This window comes from Rhyacophila brunnea, unplaced genomic scaffold, assembly GCF_057557595.1.
Source record: "Rhyacophila brunnea isolate RB1 unplaced genomic scaffold, BYU_Rbru_1.0 scaffold_22, whole genome shotgun sequence".
Taxonomy (NCBI): Eukaryota; Metazoa; Arthropoda; class Insecta; order Trichoptera; family Rhyacophilidae; genus Rhyacophila; species Rhyacophila brunnea.
In genome coordinates, this window is record NW_028232882.1 from 12,238,267 (window position 1) to 12,251,446 (window position 13,180).

Here is a 13,180-nt window from a genome sequence, read left to right on the forward strand (position 1 = left end):
CTTATTTTCTATTCAGAATTTTAGATCGCTATTTATACAACCCATCTATATTATATTGTTTGAGCTTGCACTGTGTGTTACCAAAAGCGCCATACCGATACCATATTGAGGATTCAAGCACGGTATGAGATCTGAAGATCTGAGATAAAAATGTCTTACGACCAGTAAAAGACTCAGTCTTTGGATTTGGCAGGCGTTTATGGGCCAAACTGTCGCACACGTGAAACAAAGTGTATAGACCAGACCTTTCTTTCGACCATGTCCGATCCTAATAGGATCATATGGGCCTCCACAGAGTGGAGGTTTGTATTAACAGATTTTATTTTTACGAGAAATGGATGTCAGCCACTTGCTCAACCTATTAGGTCCATACTCTGACTCATACACAAATTGAAAAACAATATGTGTACCAGACCTTACATACCATAAAAAAGCGTTTCGGTGAAGCCGAGAGCACATTTTTACTAAAACTTGATGCATACGTGTCACACTTTTGACTTTGAGACCAAGATACTAAGCTGGAATAAACCATTAAAATATACCACTAACAGGAATGATGAGCTATTTGAAAATGTCATCACGGCTTTGCTGTCACCTAACTGTAACATTTTCCAACACATTTCTTTGGGAAGCATTTGCAGTGATAAATCTAACAATACACTTTACCACATTATCTCTTGAGAATGGCCTCTACAACGAGTCTGAAATGTCAAGGAAGGTAGGAGAAAAGAAACCCACAGTAACAATCCAAATACTGACAAAAACTTATATCAAATCTTTCAGGAGACAATTTAAAACACAGTCGAACTTTGTTATTACGATCACGGAAATAGCGAGATCTCGGATGTAATGAGGAAACATTCATTGACATTTTAGTTTATGATTTTCTTCATTCACTGTTATAACGAGCTACTTCTCGGGTATACCGAGCAAAACTGTTAATGTGTCGATCGTTTAAAAACAACATTTTCGACCCTAAGCAATAAAATCCGACCGAAACTAGATTGATGCCACCGGGATCGGATTACGTTTATGACACTAGTTCAGTGTCTAAGTACGTAATTGGTGTTTTCGCCGACAACATTGAAAAAGTATCCACTCATATGGTTTAAATTGCATGTAAAAAATCCAAGCTTTGTGAAGTCGGTAAGTCTACCAGCGTCGGCGGCTCAGCAGTTCATTACAATAAACAACTTCTTTTGGAGTTTATAATGCCATGCTTGTTTCGGGGATTTTTACGATGGTGTTCAGATTTTTTATGTTCTATGCTTAAATAGAACGTGGCGCGAGAAATGTTATGTAACGATATAACGAGTAATGCTTATAACGAGCAAATTTAGTCGGTCCCATCTTCCTCGTAATAACCAAGTTCGACTGTATATCACAAGTTTTGTTGGTGCTTTAGTTCTGTCGTAGTCTTTTTAAGAGATTTTTGTCTGTTTGCTTCAATTGTTCGATCTCCTTCATTTGAATTTGAGACTCCGCCGTCGTCTGTGTCAGCATATCCAAAATGATTTCATATTTTAATTTCAACAAATTGTTTTCCTCTTCTAATTGCTTCAGCGATTTCCTGAGCTTTGCATTTTCCTTGTGAGCGGCACCCGAACGACCACTTTCTAAAAAATACAAATATATATTATATAAAATATAAGGTAAGTATAAAAATCATTAGGTCAGTGAGTTGTATAAAAGCAAAAACGCCACTGTTCACAAAAATTCGAAAATGACGACGAATGTACACATATTCTCCATATTATTGTGTAATGCGATATCCCCAGAAAACTATGAAAAATGAATTTATAAATTGGGTTTACATGCAGTCACCACTGTCCACCATGGCCCCCACAAGAGGAGGGCTGCCAGGCCTTTAGCCTGGGGGCCCCGAGTGGCGCGTCTACCTTATAAGTGAGATAACACAAATCACAAATTTGGTCTGATTTTCCTTTAAGAATATTATCATTTTCAAATATGTGATTGTGTAATGCAAATATTGATTATTGTGTGTTGATATTCGAAAACTTCATAACTCAAGTGAATTTATTGATAAATACAAAAAAATCATTAAAAAAAACACTGAATGCCCTTAATTATTTTACCTGGAACACCATTTCGGAAACGTTTCTGTAGAGCGTCTGTATTTAACCCTAGCAATAGGTAGGGGGCCTGCCTGGCCTAGGAGCCCGCTTCAGGATGTGGGGGCCATGCTGTCCACACGTAGTGACATCATTCAAATACACCATTGTTTAAACCAGCCAATTAGGAGACAGCATAAGAAATTAGCAAAATGGCCACGCTATATTACTTACGAATGTTGAGATGCAAACACACCACTGTCCATTACCAAAAATCATTAAATATAGTCACTTGGATTGTATTAATTTAAAAAATATTTGTTTCCGCACCATCTAATATATCTATCACGGTTCACTTAAAACTCACATGTCCGTAAAAAGTATTAGAATAACCCCAGCATCGGCATTTTTGCTTTTATACAACTCGAGTAGTCTTGTTTTAATTTAATTATTTGTGAACAAGATAATCTGCGATAGTCACTTGAGGTGTTGTATGAATGTTTTTAAGTCATAATGTCTAATTACTTCTTTTCCTGCTGTGGTGTTACAAGAACAATCTACACTCTCCAGTCTGATATAGCATGAAAAATGACACGACCCCGTCTTTACCCTAATTCTTCAAAGCTGACGAGTGAGAGGATGAAGTAAGTAATTATGCTAGTTTTATAATCCTGAAATGAAAAATAACGATAATTTTCCCACTCTAAAATATGCTTAAATAATTACAGTAGATAGCTAAATAATATTTTTCTAGCCTGGGTTCCACCGTCCATCCTCGAACAAAACTTCATAATCATCAAGCTTCAGTCGGATCGGAGGAATGTCCAATCCGAGTTCCTTCGCGGCAAAGTCTGGTCCTAGTTCTTTACTAATAATAGATGTCGATGACTTTCTTATTGGAACCTTTTTTGGAGAGAATTTATTAGAAAAAAATGGCATCATAAAATTATATTGTAGGTAACTTCCGACATCTGCCAAATCCAATGTTTTGGTAATTAATATTCTGTCGCCATAGAAACAAATTTTTAGTCAGCAGTCACTTAAAAATAATAATAGCAATGTCGTTCGATTAATTTTGAGTGATGCTTAATAATCTAATTTAGGATTCCAGTCATAAGAGCAGCGTGATTTATTTTCAAATTTTAATGCGACGCAAAAGCGTTTCATGCAATTTAAAAATAACTCATTAAAAAATTGAACAATCTACCTATACGAATGAGAGTCAGTGATGACATAATATGAAAATGATTATAAAAAAATTACATTTAATAGAGTAAATTTAAGTTAAATATTTAAAAAAATGTGACAGTCAGATGCTATTTAAATTTATTTAAAAAATGAAGTATTTTTAAAATAATAACAAGTATACAGGTATACTTGTGTCTATGGTAATATTACTCAATGGCAACGTTAAGATAAATGTCAAAAACTTTTCAAAACAGTCCGGCACGTAATAATTGACAATTTGGTAATAGCGATAGTCAACTTATGATATAAAAATATGTATTAAATTGTTTATCAATCATGGCTGTTTCTCTGATATCACATAAACTAACGCTCTTTACAAGCAGAAATTTATACAAACAGTCACTAACTGTTACAAGTAATCGTTGGAGTTCTGTCAAACGGAATTCAACTTTCAAAGGTGCCTGTCTCACCGAATATGGAAAACCTTTAACAGTACAGAGATTCCCGCAAACTAACCTGAAGCCTGGAGAGGTCAGATATATTCATTTCTTTGTCGTTCTGATAGGTAACATTTATTCTTGCTTCTTTACAGGTATGGTACAGGTTACAGGTAGGTACAGGTATCTATACTTTGGTAATAAATATGATGTCATGCCTCCTACTCATGCATACCTGAAAAAAATTTGAATGATTGAACCAGTAATCCTCAATATGTATTTAATTATTACTATGGTAGTATTACTGCTTTTTTTCATTTCAGGTTAGAGTTAAAGTGAAGTATTGCAGCTTAAATATTAAAGATGTAGAATATTTAGAAAACAAAAACAAAACAAACAAAAAGCTTCCATTCGTGCCGGGATATGAACTGTCTGGAGAAGTTTTAGAGGTATGGTAATAAGATATTTTGCACTCCGGTGTTTAATTGGAGGCATTTACGCCTTCTTAACCTTACAGATTACACACATAACTCGCGAGTCGAGAACTACAAGGTTCGAAGTGTTTGTCCTTGGCGAAACAAAAGTAACAATGAGGCAGCTTAGAATAGTACTTCATTGTTGGGTTTGTTTTCTCAAGGACGAACACTTAGAACCTTGTAGTATTAGGCTCGCGAACTGCTGTCCTTTTACGTCAATTGCAGCATTATACAGTAAGCGCTTGGTAATCCGGCACCCATATTTTTTCAACTATGCTGGATTGTCGGAAATGCCGGATTATTGGATTTTTATAGGAAATAATTCTATCACAGATTTGCAGAGTAAAAATCTTGGTACTGTTCGGTTATATGGAATACAGCGGAAAACGCATTTTGAAAATAGCTGATAAACTGGATTATTTGTTAGGTTAACCTAACCTAAACTAACAAATAATCCAGTTTATCGGCTATTTTCAAAATTTCCGCTGTATTCCGTATAACCGTACAGTACCAAAATCTTTCCTGTAAATCTAATCCGCTTTATAATCCGGCATAGACCAGGAGAGCTGAGTTGCAAAATGCTGGACTATTGGATGTGCCAGATTGGTGAACGCCGGATTACCGAGCGCCTACTGTACTTCTTTCTTAGTCCATACCACATCCATCCATTCACACCTTAGGTAGAGCATATGGGCACCTCGTAGCATTTCCGAGAATCTCTGTGTCTCGCCAGTCTTCCCGTGTCGTGCCAGCATTCTGTAGTACCGCTGTAAATACCCTATTAATGGTATTTGATAATAAGGCAGGCCAGATTGAGATTTCCTAAAGGCATTTGTAATCTGGTTGAGCCAGGTCCAATGTTGCTTCTTCACTTTCAATGTGATAAGGATGTGGTCTATTTTTTTTATCTCGTAATAACTCAGTCATACTACCTCACACCCACTAACCGCTGCAAGCATTTATCCTCGAAACTCAGTACACGGTTGCTCTCTTCGTCAGGTGCCATGTCAGAATGCAAGCATTGAATAGGCGGTATTTGGTTTGGCATTGCACATTACAGTAGAACCGTGGATTGCGAGTAACTTGGTCTGCAAGTATTTTGCAAGAGCAACAAATGAAAAAAAACTCAACGTGATAAATGACCGAGGACTTGTAATACAAGCAAAATTTTGTAGAAAAGCACCAGTTGAGTACATAATATGTCTGAGTTTCCATTTCTTCTTATGGGGAAATTCACATCTATATGCGAGTGTTTTGGATTACAAACACGTATCCTGAATAAATCATAATTTCAATCCAAGGTTTTAATGTACTCACATAATTCATTTAGTCCTTTTTCTTCGCACCCCTGCTTTTCTCCCCAGTCCTAATGGATCCTCAATGCATATAATGCCAAAATCTGACAATGTCTTTAAGAATTATGTTAAATAGATCACTAACCAATATGTATTTGTACGAACATCTATTCACTAATAGAACAACCTTTTATTCCACATCCAAAGACGTCCCTGACTAAAATTTATTTCCATATTGGAATCATTGTCAGTCTGCTATCTCGGTTTATTATGTTGCTGCTCAATACTGCAAGAGCTGCCCATCGAGACTGTTCTCTGTATGCCCGAGTCATGTTTTGTGATTCCTTGGTCATATTGTGACCCAGAAAGTCTTGAAAAATAAATTGTTCTGTGCCATTTGCTGGGTAAAAGAGGCAGACGGCGAACACCGATGATCTGGAATGATTCACTGGAAAATGAAAAAATCGATAGCATCCACTACAAGGTTTGCAGATAGGTAAACAGTACCTATTCCAGGGTTATGATGAGGAAGAAAAGGAAGATATAATGTTTTGTTGTTGTAAGAAGCTGGCAGCAACATCATGTACTGCTCGAAATACATTTTTTATGTTCACGTTTACATAATCATGTCTGCAAACATTTTATTTAACAAATGCGAAGAAACAGCGTTGTGAATATTGCATAAAGATAAGCACTGCATTTCAACCCGTCAAACAAAACACCCAGGTTTGACAAAATCACAATGTGTTGTGACCGGGAATGGAATCCAGAATTCCTGGTATGATAAGCCAACGTACTGGTCTATGAGAGCCGTCTTAACAAACAATATACCTACTTAATAAAATCAATTTAGTACCAATAATTTTTACTCTTTGTCAACACAGAATAGTTTATTTATCTCACGAAAGCGCGTCCCTACCCTGCCAACCAGTTTTTCATTTGAATTTTATTACTGCGCATACTGCCTAACAGAGCAGGAGCTAGCCTTTGTGATATACATATCATGTATTTGATTTTTCAATTTAGTTTTATTAGTAAATTAAACGCTTTTGTCAAAATATTATCAAGACGAGTCTTGAAGGATTTGAATTATGCATAAGTGTAATATGGTCATAACCGTCCACAACAGAAATAGCTATCAACAACCTTTAAATAATTTATTAATTATATAAGCATCATTATCAGAAAAGCTATAACCCGGGTAGATCCTGGATTTCTCCAAAAACTCTTCGAATTTGGCAAAGTAAGATTCATGAGTATATTCCAATGCAATAAAAAATATATTGAGCTGTTTATCATTCTTAAGGCGAGCGAAGACTGTGAAGCCAATGAGGGTCAGCGCATAGTTGCTCTAGTGCAGTCAGGAAACGGCGCGTGCGCCACACAGGCCATAGTGCAAGGAAGTGATGTGTGGCAACTGCCTGCAGAAGTCCCAACACGTGATGCGGCAGCTCTCATTTGCGGGCACACCACCGCACTGCTGGCATTTACGGATTTTCGGCCGTTGAACGGTAAAATGAATGACTAACGAATCTCCCGGGTACAGTAACTTTATATTTAATTGACACTCTTGCGAGATATTTTTTCATTACAATTTAGTACCATGCAAATATTTGACAGGTCCTTCTGTAATTTTAACCCCACGGTAAAATAGAGGTAGACTGACTGAAGCATCGAATCAAGGATTTAAATCTTCCATCTGGTGAAAATTATGTCACAATCAATATGTTGACAATAGCATTAGAAATGCTTTCTCAATTAAAAGTACCCATGTGTTTGATGCAGAGCAAGGCTTCAATGGGTTGGGCAAAAGATTCACAACCGGTCCCTATAGTGTATTGTGGGTAAAATTACTTATATCGAAAATATCTATTTTACCGTAGAGCACTTTATAAAAATAAGCAACTTTTAAATATTTGTTAGATGCAATCATACAAAAATAAAACCAATTTAAATACATCCATACCTATAAAACACTATTCCCAAATTATTATTTTTATTTATTAAATTGGATGACGATGGATGAGTGATCCGCTTATGTAGCTGCGGGTCGCAGTTTTGAATCTTGCATGTTTGTATGTTGTTTTTCAATACGTGTTTATCTTCGGAGCATGTGCTTAGACAGGTTGAGTGAGTGGTTAACCAATTCTTTTCAGAAGATGTAATTATGTCGGAATCCAGATAAATTAATATTGAATAGGTAATTACTGTGTGATGTTTTAAAACATACTCGTAGTAAGTTCTTTATCACCTGTTACATTAATTCTTTATAACTTACCTGGAATGTGGAGTTTCAGAGTTCTCTTATCAATTCACATGTTAAATTAAATCAGTAATATTTCAAAGGGTTAAATAAACTCAGGTTGTGTTCCCATACAGTTTAATACCACATAAATCGTGTATTTTTTTTTACATAAATATTGAATGTTAATTCTCACAAAGGTCATCATTCTCTCTAGTTCTAGTAAGGTAAAAATCTGTCCTCAAACGGAATACAATGCAACCCGGTAGTAATAGCTTTATTTTTGCAACCGGTTCGAGTATCATGGATATATTATGTAAACCACATTCTGTTTGAGCCTACAGGCTTGTAAAATTATATCAAAATAGAGCGTCTACAAATTTATTATCATGCAAGAAATATTGTTTACATTACCCTGACGGTGACACTTGAAATTGATCCATTATTCATCGGTGATCCTACAAAATCTTATTGCATTGTATTCAGATTGATCAGATAGATCGCGGTGTCATCCGACCTTTTTAAATAATCGGTTTAATCCAAAACCTCAATATGATAAAATTAATCTTTCATTATGCGATACACACTTAAGACATGAAGTACACTTCTATTGAAAGCCGGATGTTTAGTGATAACACCACCGGATGCGGTGTCGAGGTACAGTGAAAGACATGAGGTTCTATACGATACACCGTTCTGTTTCCTTATCATTCTAGAGGGAGACGTGATTCTAGTAATCGCTGGTCCGGGAGGATATGGATTGGCCGCGGTCGAAACGGCAGCCAGCATATTTAAGGCCAAGGTGAAACATTTACACCGCTTCATATACATACATTAAAACTGAACTCGGGTATAAAAGAAATTCATCAAATTTACAATATTTAATAAACAATATTTCGTATAATACCTTCAAATACAGGTGGATTATTTTTTTTGAGCATTCCATAATATATCTTCCAATAAAGTTGTCTGCAGTGTTGTGATTTTGTGACTGTCAACTATTTGAGTATACTAAGAATTTGGAAATCTTGAGTTTTTAAGTAATTTTTAAAATTGTATTACAACTTGTATCGAATTGAGTAGATTCTACTACCTATTCAACAATAAATTAAACTATAGCACCATTCTATATTAGAGAGATATTTTGACACACATATTGGAGAGATGGCATGTAATATTATATCAATGAGTTAGACTGCGAAATCTTTAACGTGAGACCTGGCGGCGGCGCTCGTGTTGTATCTTGTCTATGGTTTTTGATTTCAAAGTATTGAAAGTACTGAAACGCGAGAGGAGGGGATGTAGTTCTCCAAGCCGCCGCCTATCACTGTAAAGATTTCGCACTATAGTGCACATATTATGTTGTGTCCATTTTGTATGTTTTATTGACTGTTCGATTGAAATCAAAGGTAAAGTGAAATACATATGGACATAAAAAATGTAATGATATAGAGAATGAAGAAATAGACTAAGTCCATTTTAGTTTTTTCAAATCACTGAAGGCAATGTTTGGATCTAGGCACACGTATCTCTCCACCTGTTTGTTCCATTTCTATGAATGTCCAGTTAGTGCTTATAGACACGTACGTCAGTATCGCACTCGATTGAGAGCTCGAGTCGGTCTGCTCGATCGGTTGGGTCAAAAAAGTATTGATACATTTCCTTTCGATATGGAGGTCACAGTGATCAACAATAATTATTGAATGGAAGTGTTATCTGCACCTCTCCACTCCACTGCTGCTTTTGATATGTAACCTTAGAGCATTTTGAAATATGATAAAACTCCACTAAATTTGTACCAAAAATGTGCAAGTTTCATCAATATTGGTTCAGTATTTTTTGAGATACAAATTTTATTGTCAGTATACAGTACATAATATAGATGAGACTATATTTTCTCAAATACTTTATTTTTATAAGTGCATTATTTTTACAGCACAAAAGTGTGACGCGGAAAAAATGTTTTTTTTGTATAATTTTGTTTAATTTCGGTAAACACTGTTACATACAGCGTCTGTGCATGTATTATTAATGAATTAAATTTGTGATAGCTTTACTGTTGATCCCACTATAATACTATGTCGTCTAAATCTTTTTTCTTTACTTCATATGAAAATTTATGTTATCTCAATATTAACCAACAAAACTGTAGTATTAAGTATATTCACTGATTGACAAACACAGACCATGGAAGGGTATATTAAGGGACTGATTGTATAGACTAAAAATGAATTAATGAAGCGAGGGAAATAACAAGAATTAATAGAGGCAGTTGTTAGTCACAAAACCAAACATATAAACAGAGCCAGACAAAAGACACTTTAATTTCATTCGATAACCATTAGAATTTGATCCAACAATTAATAGTAGTCATTCACAGATACAGTTACGCTTCATACAATTTTCAGCAATTGGAGTTTGAAATTTTTCACCACATCCCTATTGCAAAAATTTAATCATATATGTTATAACTACTTAAACCTTCGTACATTTGCATTTTAGTCAGGGGTTATCCATATATGACATCACACTCTGATATATTGAGATGATTTGTGAGTTAGGTTGGATTAAACCAACAAAATCATACCGAAATCGATTATTTTTAATGAATTTGTATTTTAACCGATGGGGGATAATTTAGACAAGGGAATAAAAGATTTTAGGTAGGTCGGGGCGGAGTTAAAAAAGCCGAAAATCGTGTGATGTCATTTATGGATGACCCCTACGACCATAGACAATATTCAAACACCCCAGTATAATCATTAAATGCAGCTGATAGCGAAAGAAAATTATTTATTCCGTAATATAGAACAATTGAATGAGATATGTAGTTACGTTATTAGTCTTAAGAATAGTTGATTTGTGATAAGGGCTTCCATCGAGGATTTAATAATGTCTCATTCCTGACCGATTTCATTTCATTGTCAGCGGTATATTCATTTTGATATGGTAAATTAACTATAGAATTGAAAAAGGTTTCCAAACAAAGTTTTGGATATTATTATTGTAATTATTTCATGCTAATTCACACTAAAAATGATAACAGTTAATGGAATACTACTAAATGTAAAATTTCACTTTCTTTTGCATTAGTCAAATTAGTCAACCGTAATGGATGCGGTAAAGGCAATTTTTCATTTTAAATCTAATAAATTCTTTCATATCTAAAATTAAATGCATATTGATTATGTATATTCCTTACATTTTTTTTATATACACGTCACAGGTTATTGCTTTAGCGGATACGGAAGGAAAAGCCAGCATTCTGAGAGACCGAGGCGCGTTCGCGGCTTTCAAGAACGATCTGAAGCTCAATTACAAGGAGATTATGAGCGTCACCGACAACAAAGGGGTCGATCTAATATACGACGCGGTCGGGGGGCCAATTCTCAACACAGTTTTCAAATGGTAAAGCTTATACATTCTCTTATTATTTACAATATATTAAAAATACATTTATTTTATGTAATTACGCTAACATGCTTTGACACTTCAAAAATGGTATATCCAAAAAGATACATTATAATAAGGATAATAATATTAGATTAAATAATAATGATTTTATACGCAGGTCGACATGTCAACCCGCAAATGGTATAAAAATATGTTGTTTTACATTTCTTGTTAAGCTCTGAGCAATATTAATTTAAACTAAGTGTTAAATCAAATTATAAATTCGCCAAATATTTTATTAAAAAAAACACAATCTACATTACTCAATCCACAATGATATAAAAATACATTTTTACAATTATTTATACAGACAACTTAATGATAACAATTCAATTTACTCAGGTTTCATATAAAAAGAATGATATTGAATAAATTAATCATTCTAATTAGCGGCTTATGCATAGATTAAGTAGTCAGTTGATATTTGGATAATAAGGGACTGACAACTTTAACTATTGTATGTCAATTAAAAAGTATTTCAGAATATAACAGAATTTTTAAAATGGCAACAATTTTGATTGCAGTCAGCAACGTTACCATGTTAATCACAATTTTTCTATGTCATTCCATTTTTTCATCTATGCATAGCCTTCCTGTTAGTTAGATTTATATAACATTTGATATTCTATGCATCATCCCCGAGTAAACAGATCTAAATGTCTGAATATATAAATCAATCAAATAGAACTATGTAATAACAATATTAAATGTATGCATAAATAGCTGTAGAAATGGAAAACATCGCTCGTGATTGTTATTAAAATATGTGGATCGAGTAGGTACTCACTATAATAACTAGTAATTATAATTGTTTTATTTAAGTTAAGATGTCTTTCCACTAAAAATTAAATTTATAGTTGCCACTGTAAAGAGATGTACATTTTCTCAGTCGGCGAATCTTTACAACATTACTAATAGTCTATTATTATCAATGAACTTTTGCACCACATAAAACACAAGTGTACATAATATTATATTAATCAACAATGTAAGACACTTTGACGACACTAAACATATTTATTATTATAAAACCGAATCGATAATATTAAAGGTATCGGTTATCTGTTAAAGCGAAAATAAATACACGCTCGTGTCGGCTGATATTGTTGCAGCATGAAGGATCCCGTTAACGGAACAGTTCTGGCGACGTACCGCCCCGATGTGCACCCGGACGAGGATAGCGACGGGGATGAACTCAAGAATCAGCGCGCTGCGGAAGACAAGAAAGCCGGGACACATCCGGAGAGACTGTCTCGGGAAGTGTTGGACAAATTGAAAGTCGTGAACATTTTCGATTGCCGCAACGAAAATCACGACAAGTATTATAACTTAGTTGAGCAAACTTTACAGTTCTGCGAGGATCAGCTGATCAGCGCCCACGTAAGCAAGAGTTTCCAGTTGGAGGACATAAACGAGGCCATCGACTACATCAAGGGGAAGATGTGCACCGGGAAAGTCCTCTTCCGAATCCAGCACGATGATTAATCGTAGTCCGCATGAGTATTTATTGTATAATTATTATTGTAAAATCTCAATACTAAACGAATAACGGTTATTGTTATTAAATACCTTATTTATTTTAAATTGTATTATTGTGTATCGTATTAGATACCCTTTGACGATTGATCCTAAAACACGAGAGGCGGGGACGGGTGACATTTAACACGATGGCAATCATTTGCTATAGTTGAAATATTACTTCAACTACGCCAACACTCATTTAACAGTATAGCCAGATCTGTCAAATAACTGAAACATTCATTTTTATGCATTAGAATATTATGCCCGTTTAGTCGTATTAAAATGACATGGAGATTCAACAATGGTGTTGAACATGGTTACATTATGAAGTGAATTATTTTCACGTTGGCGCAATTTGAAATAAGTGAAGATGAAATTTAACGAGTAAATAAGACAAGCTGGTATATTCTAGTCTTGTTTTTCATACACGCTGTCACATCAACATTTTGTGAAATCAAACTAGAACTAACCATCATATTGTGCCAGAGGAATAAAA

At 34.8% G+C, this 13,180-nt stretch overlaps 2 protein-coding genes across 2 annotated transcripts; one reads left to right on the forward strand and one right to left on the reverse strand.

The window, feature by feature from the left end:
- Window positions 1-415: 415 nt before the first annotated feature.
- Cby (beta catenin antagonist chibby) lies at window positions 416-3,132 on the reverse strand. Its single transcript, XM_085949991.1, has 2 exons — window positions 2,828-3,132; window positions 416-1,616 (listed from the first exon to the last, which is right to left on the reverse strand). Exons 1-2 carry the CDS (start codon window positions 3,012-3,014, stop codon window positions 1,402-1,404), a joined length of 402 nt encoding a protein of 133 aa, XP_085806117.1. The 5' UTR covers window positions 3,015-3,132; the 3' UTR covers window positions 416-1,401.
- A 380-nt stretch (window positions 3,133-3,512) lies between these two features.
- On the forward strand, window positions 3,513-12,782 carry LOC147070055 (protein Cryzl2-like). The gene is made up of 6 exons (XM_085949835.1): window positions 3,513-3,791; window positions 4,021-4,146; window positions 6,775-6,979; window positions 8,427-8,512; window positions 10,937-11,118; window positions 12,276-12,782. The coding sequence occupies exons 1-6, from the start codon at window positions 3,597-3,599 to the stop codon at window positions 12,646-12,648; spliced, it is 1,167 nt and encodes a 388-aa protein (XP_085805961.1). The 5' UTR covers window positions 3,513-3,596; the 3' UTR covers window positions 12,649-12,782.
- The last annotated feature ends 398 nt before the right edge of the window (window positions 12,783-13,180 follow it).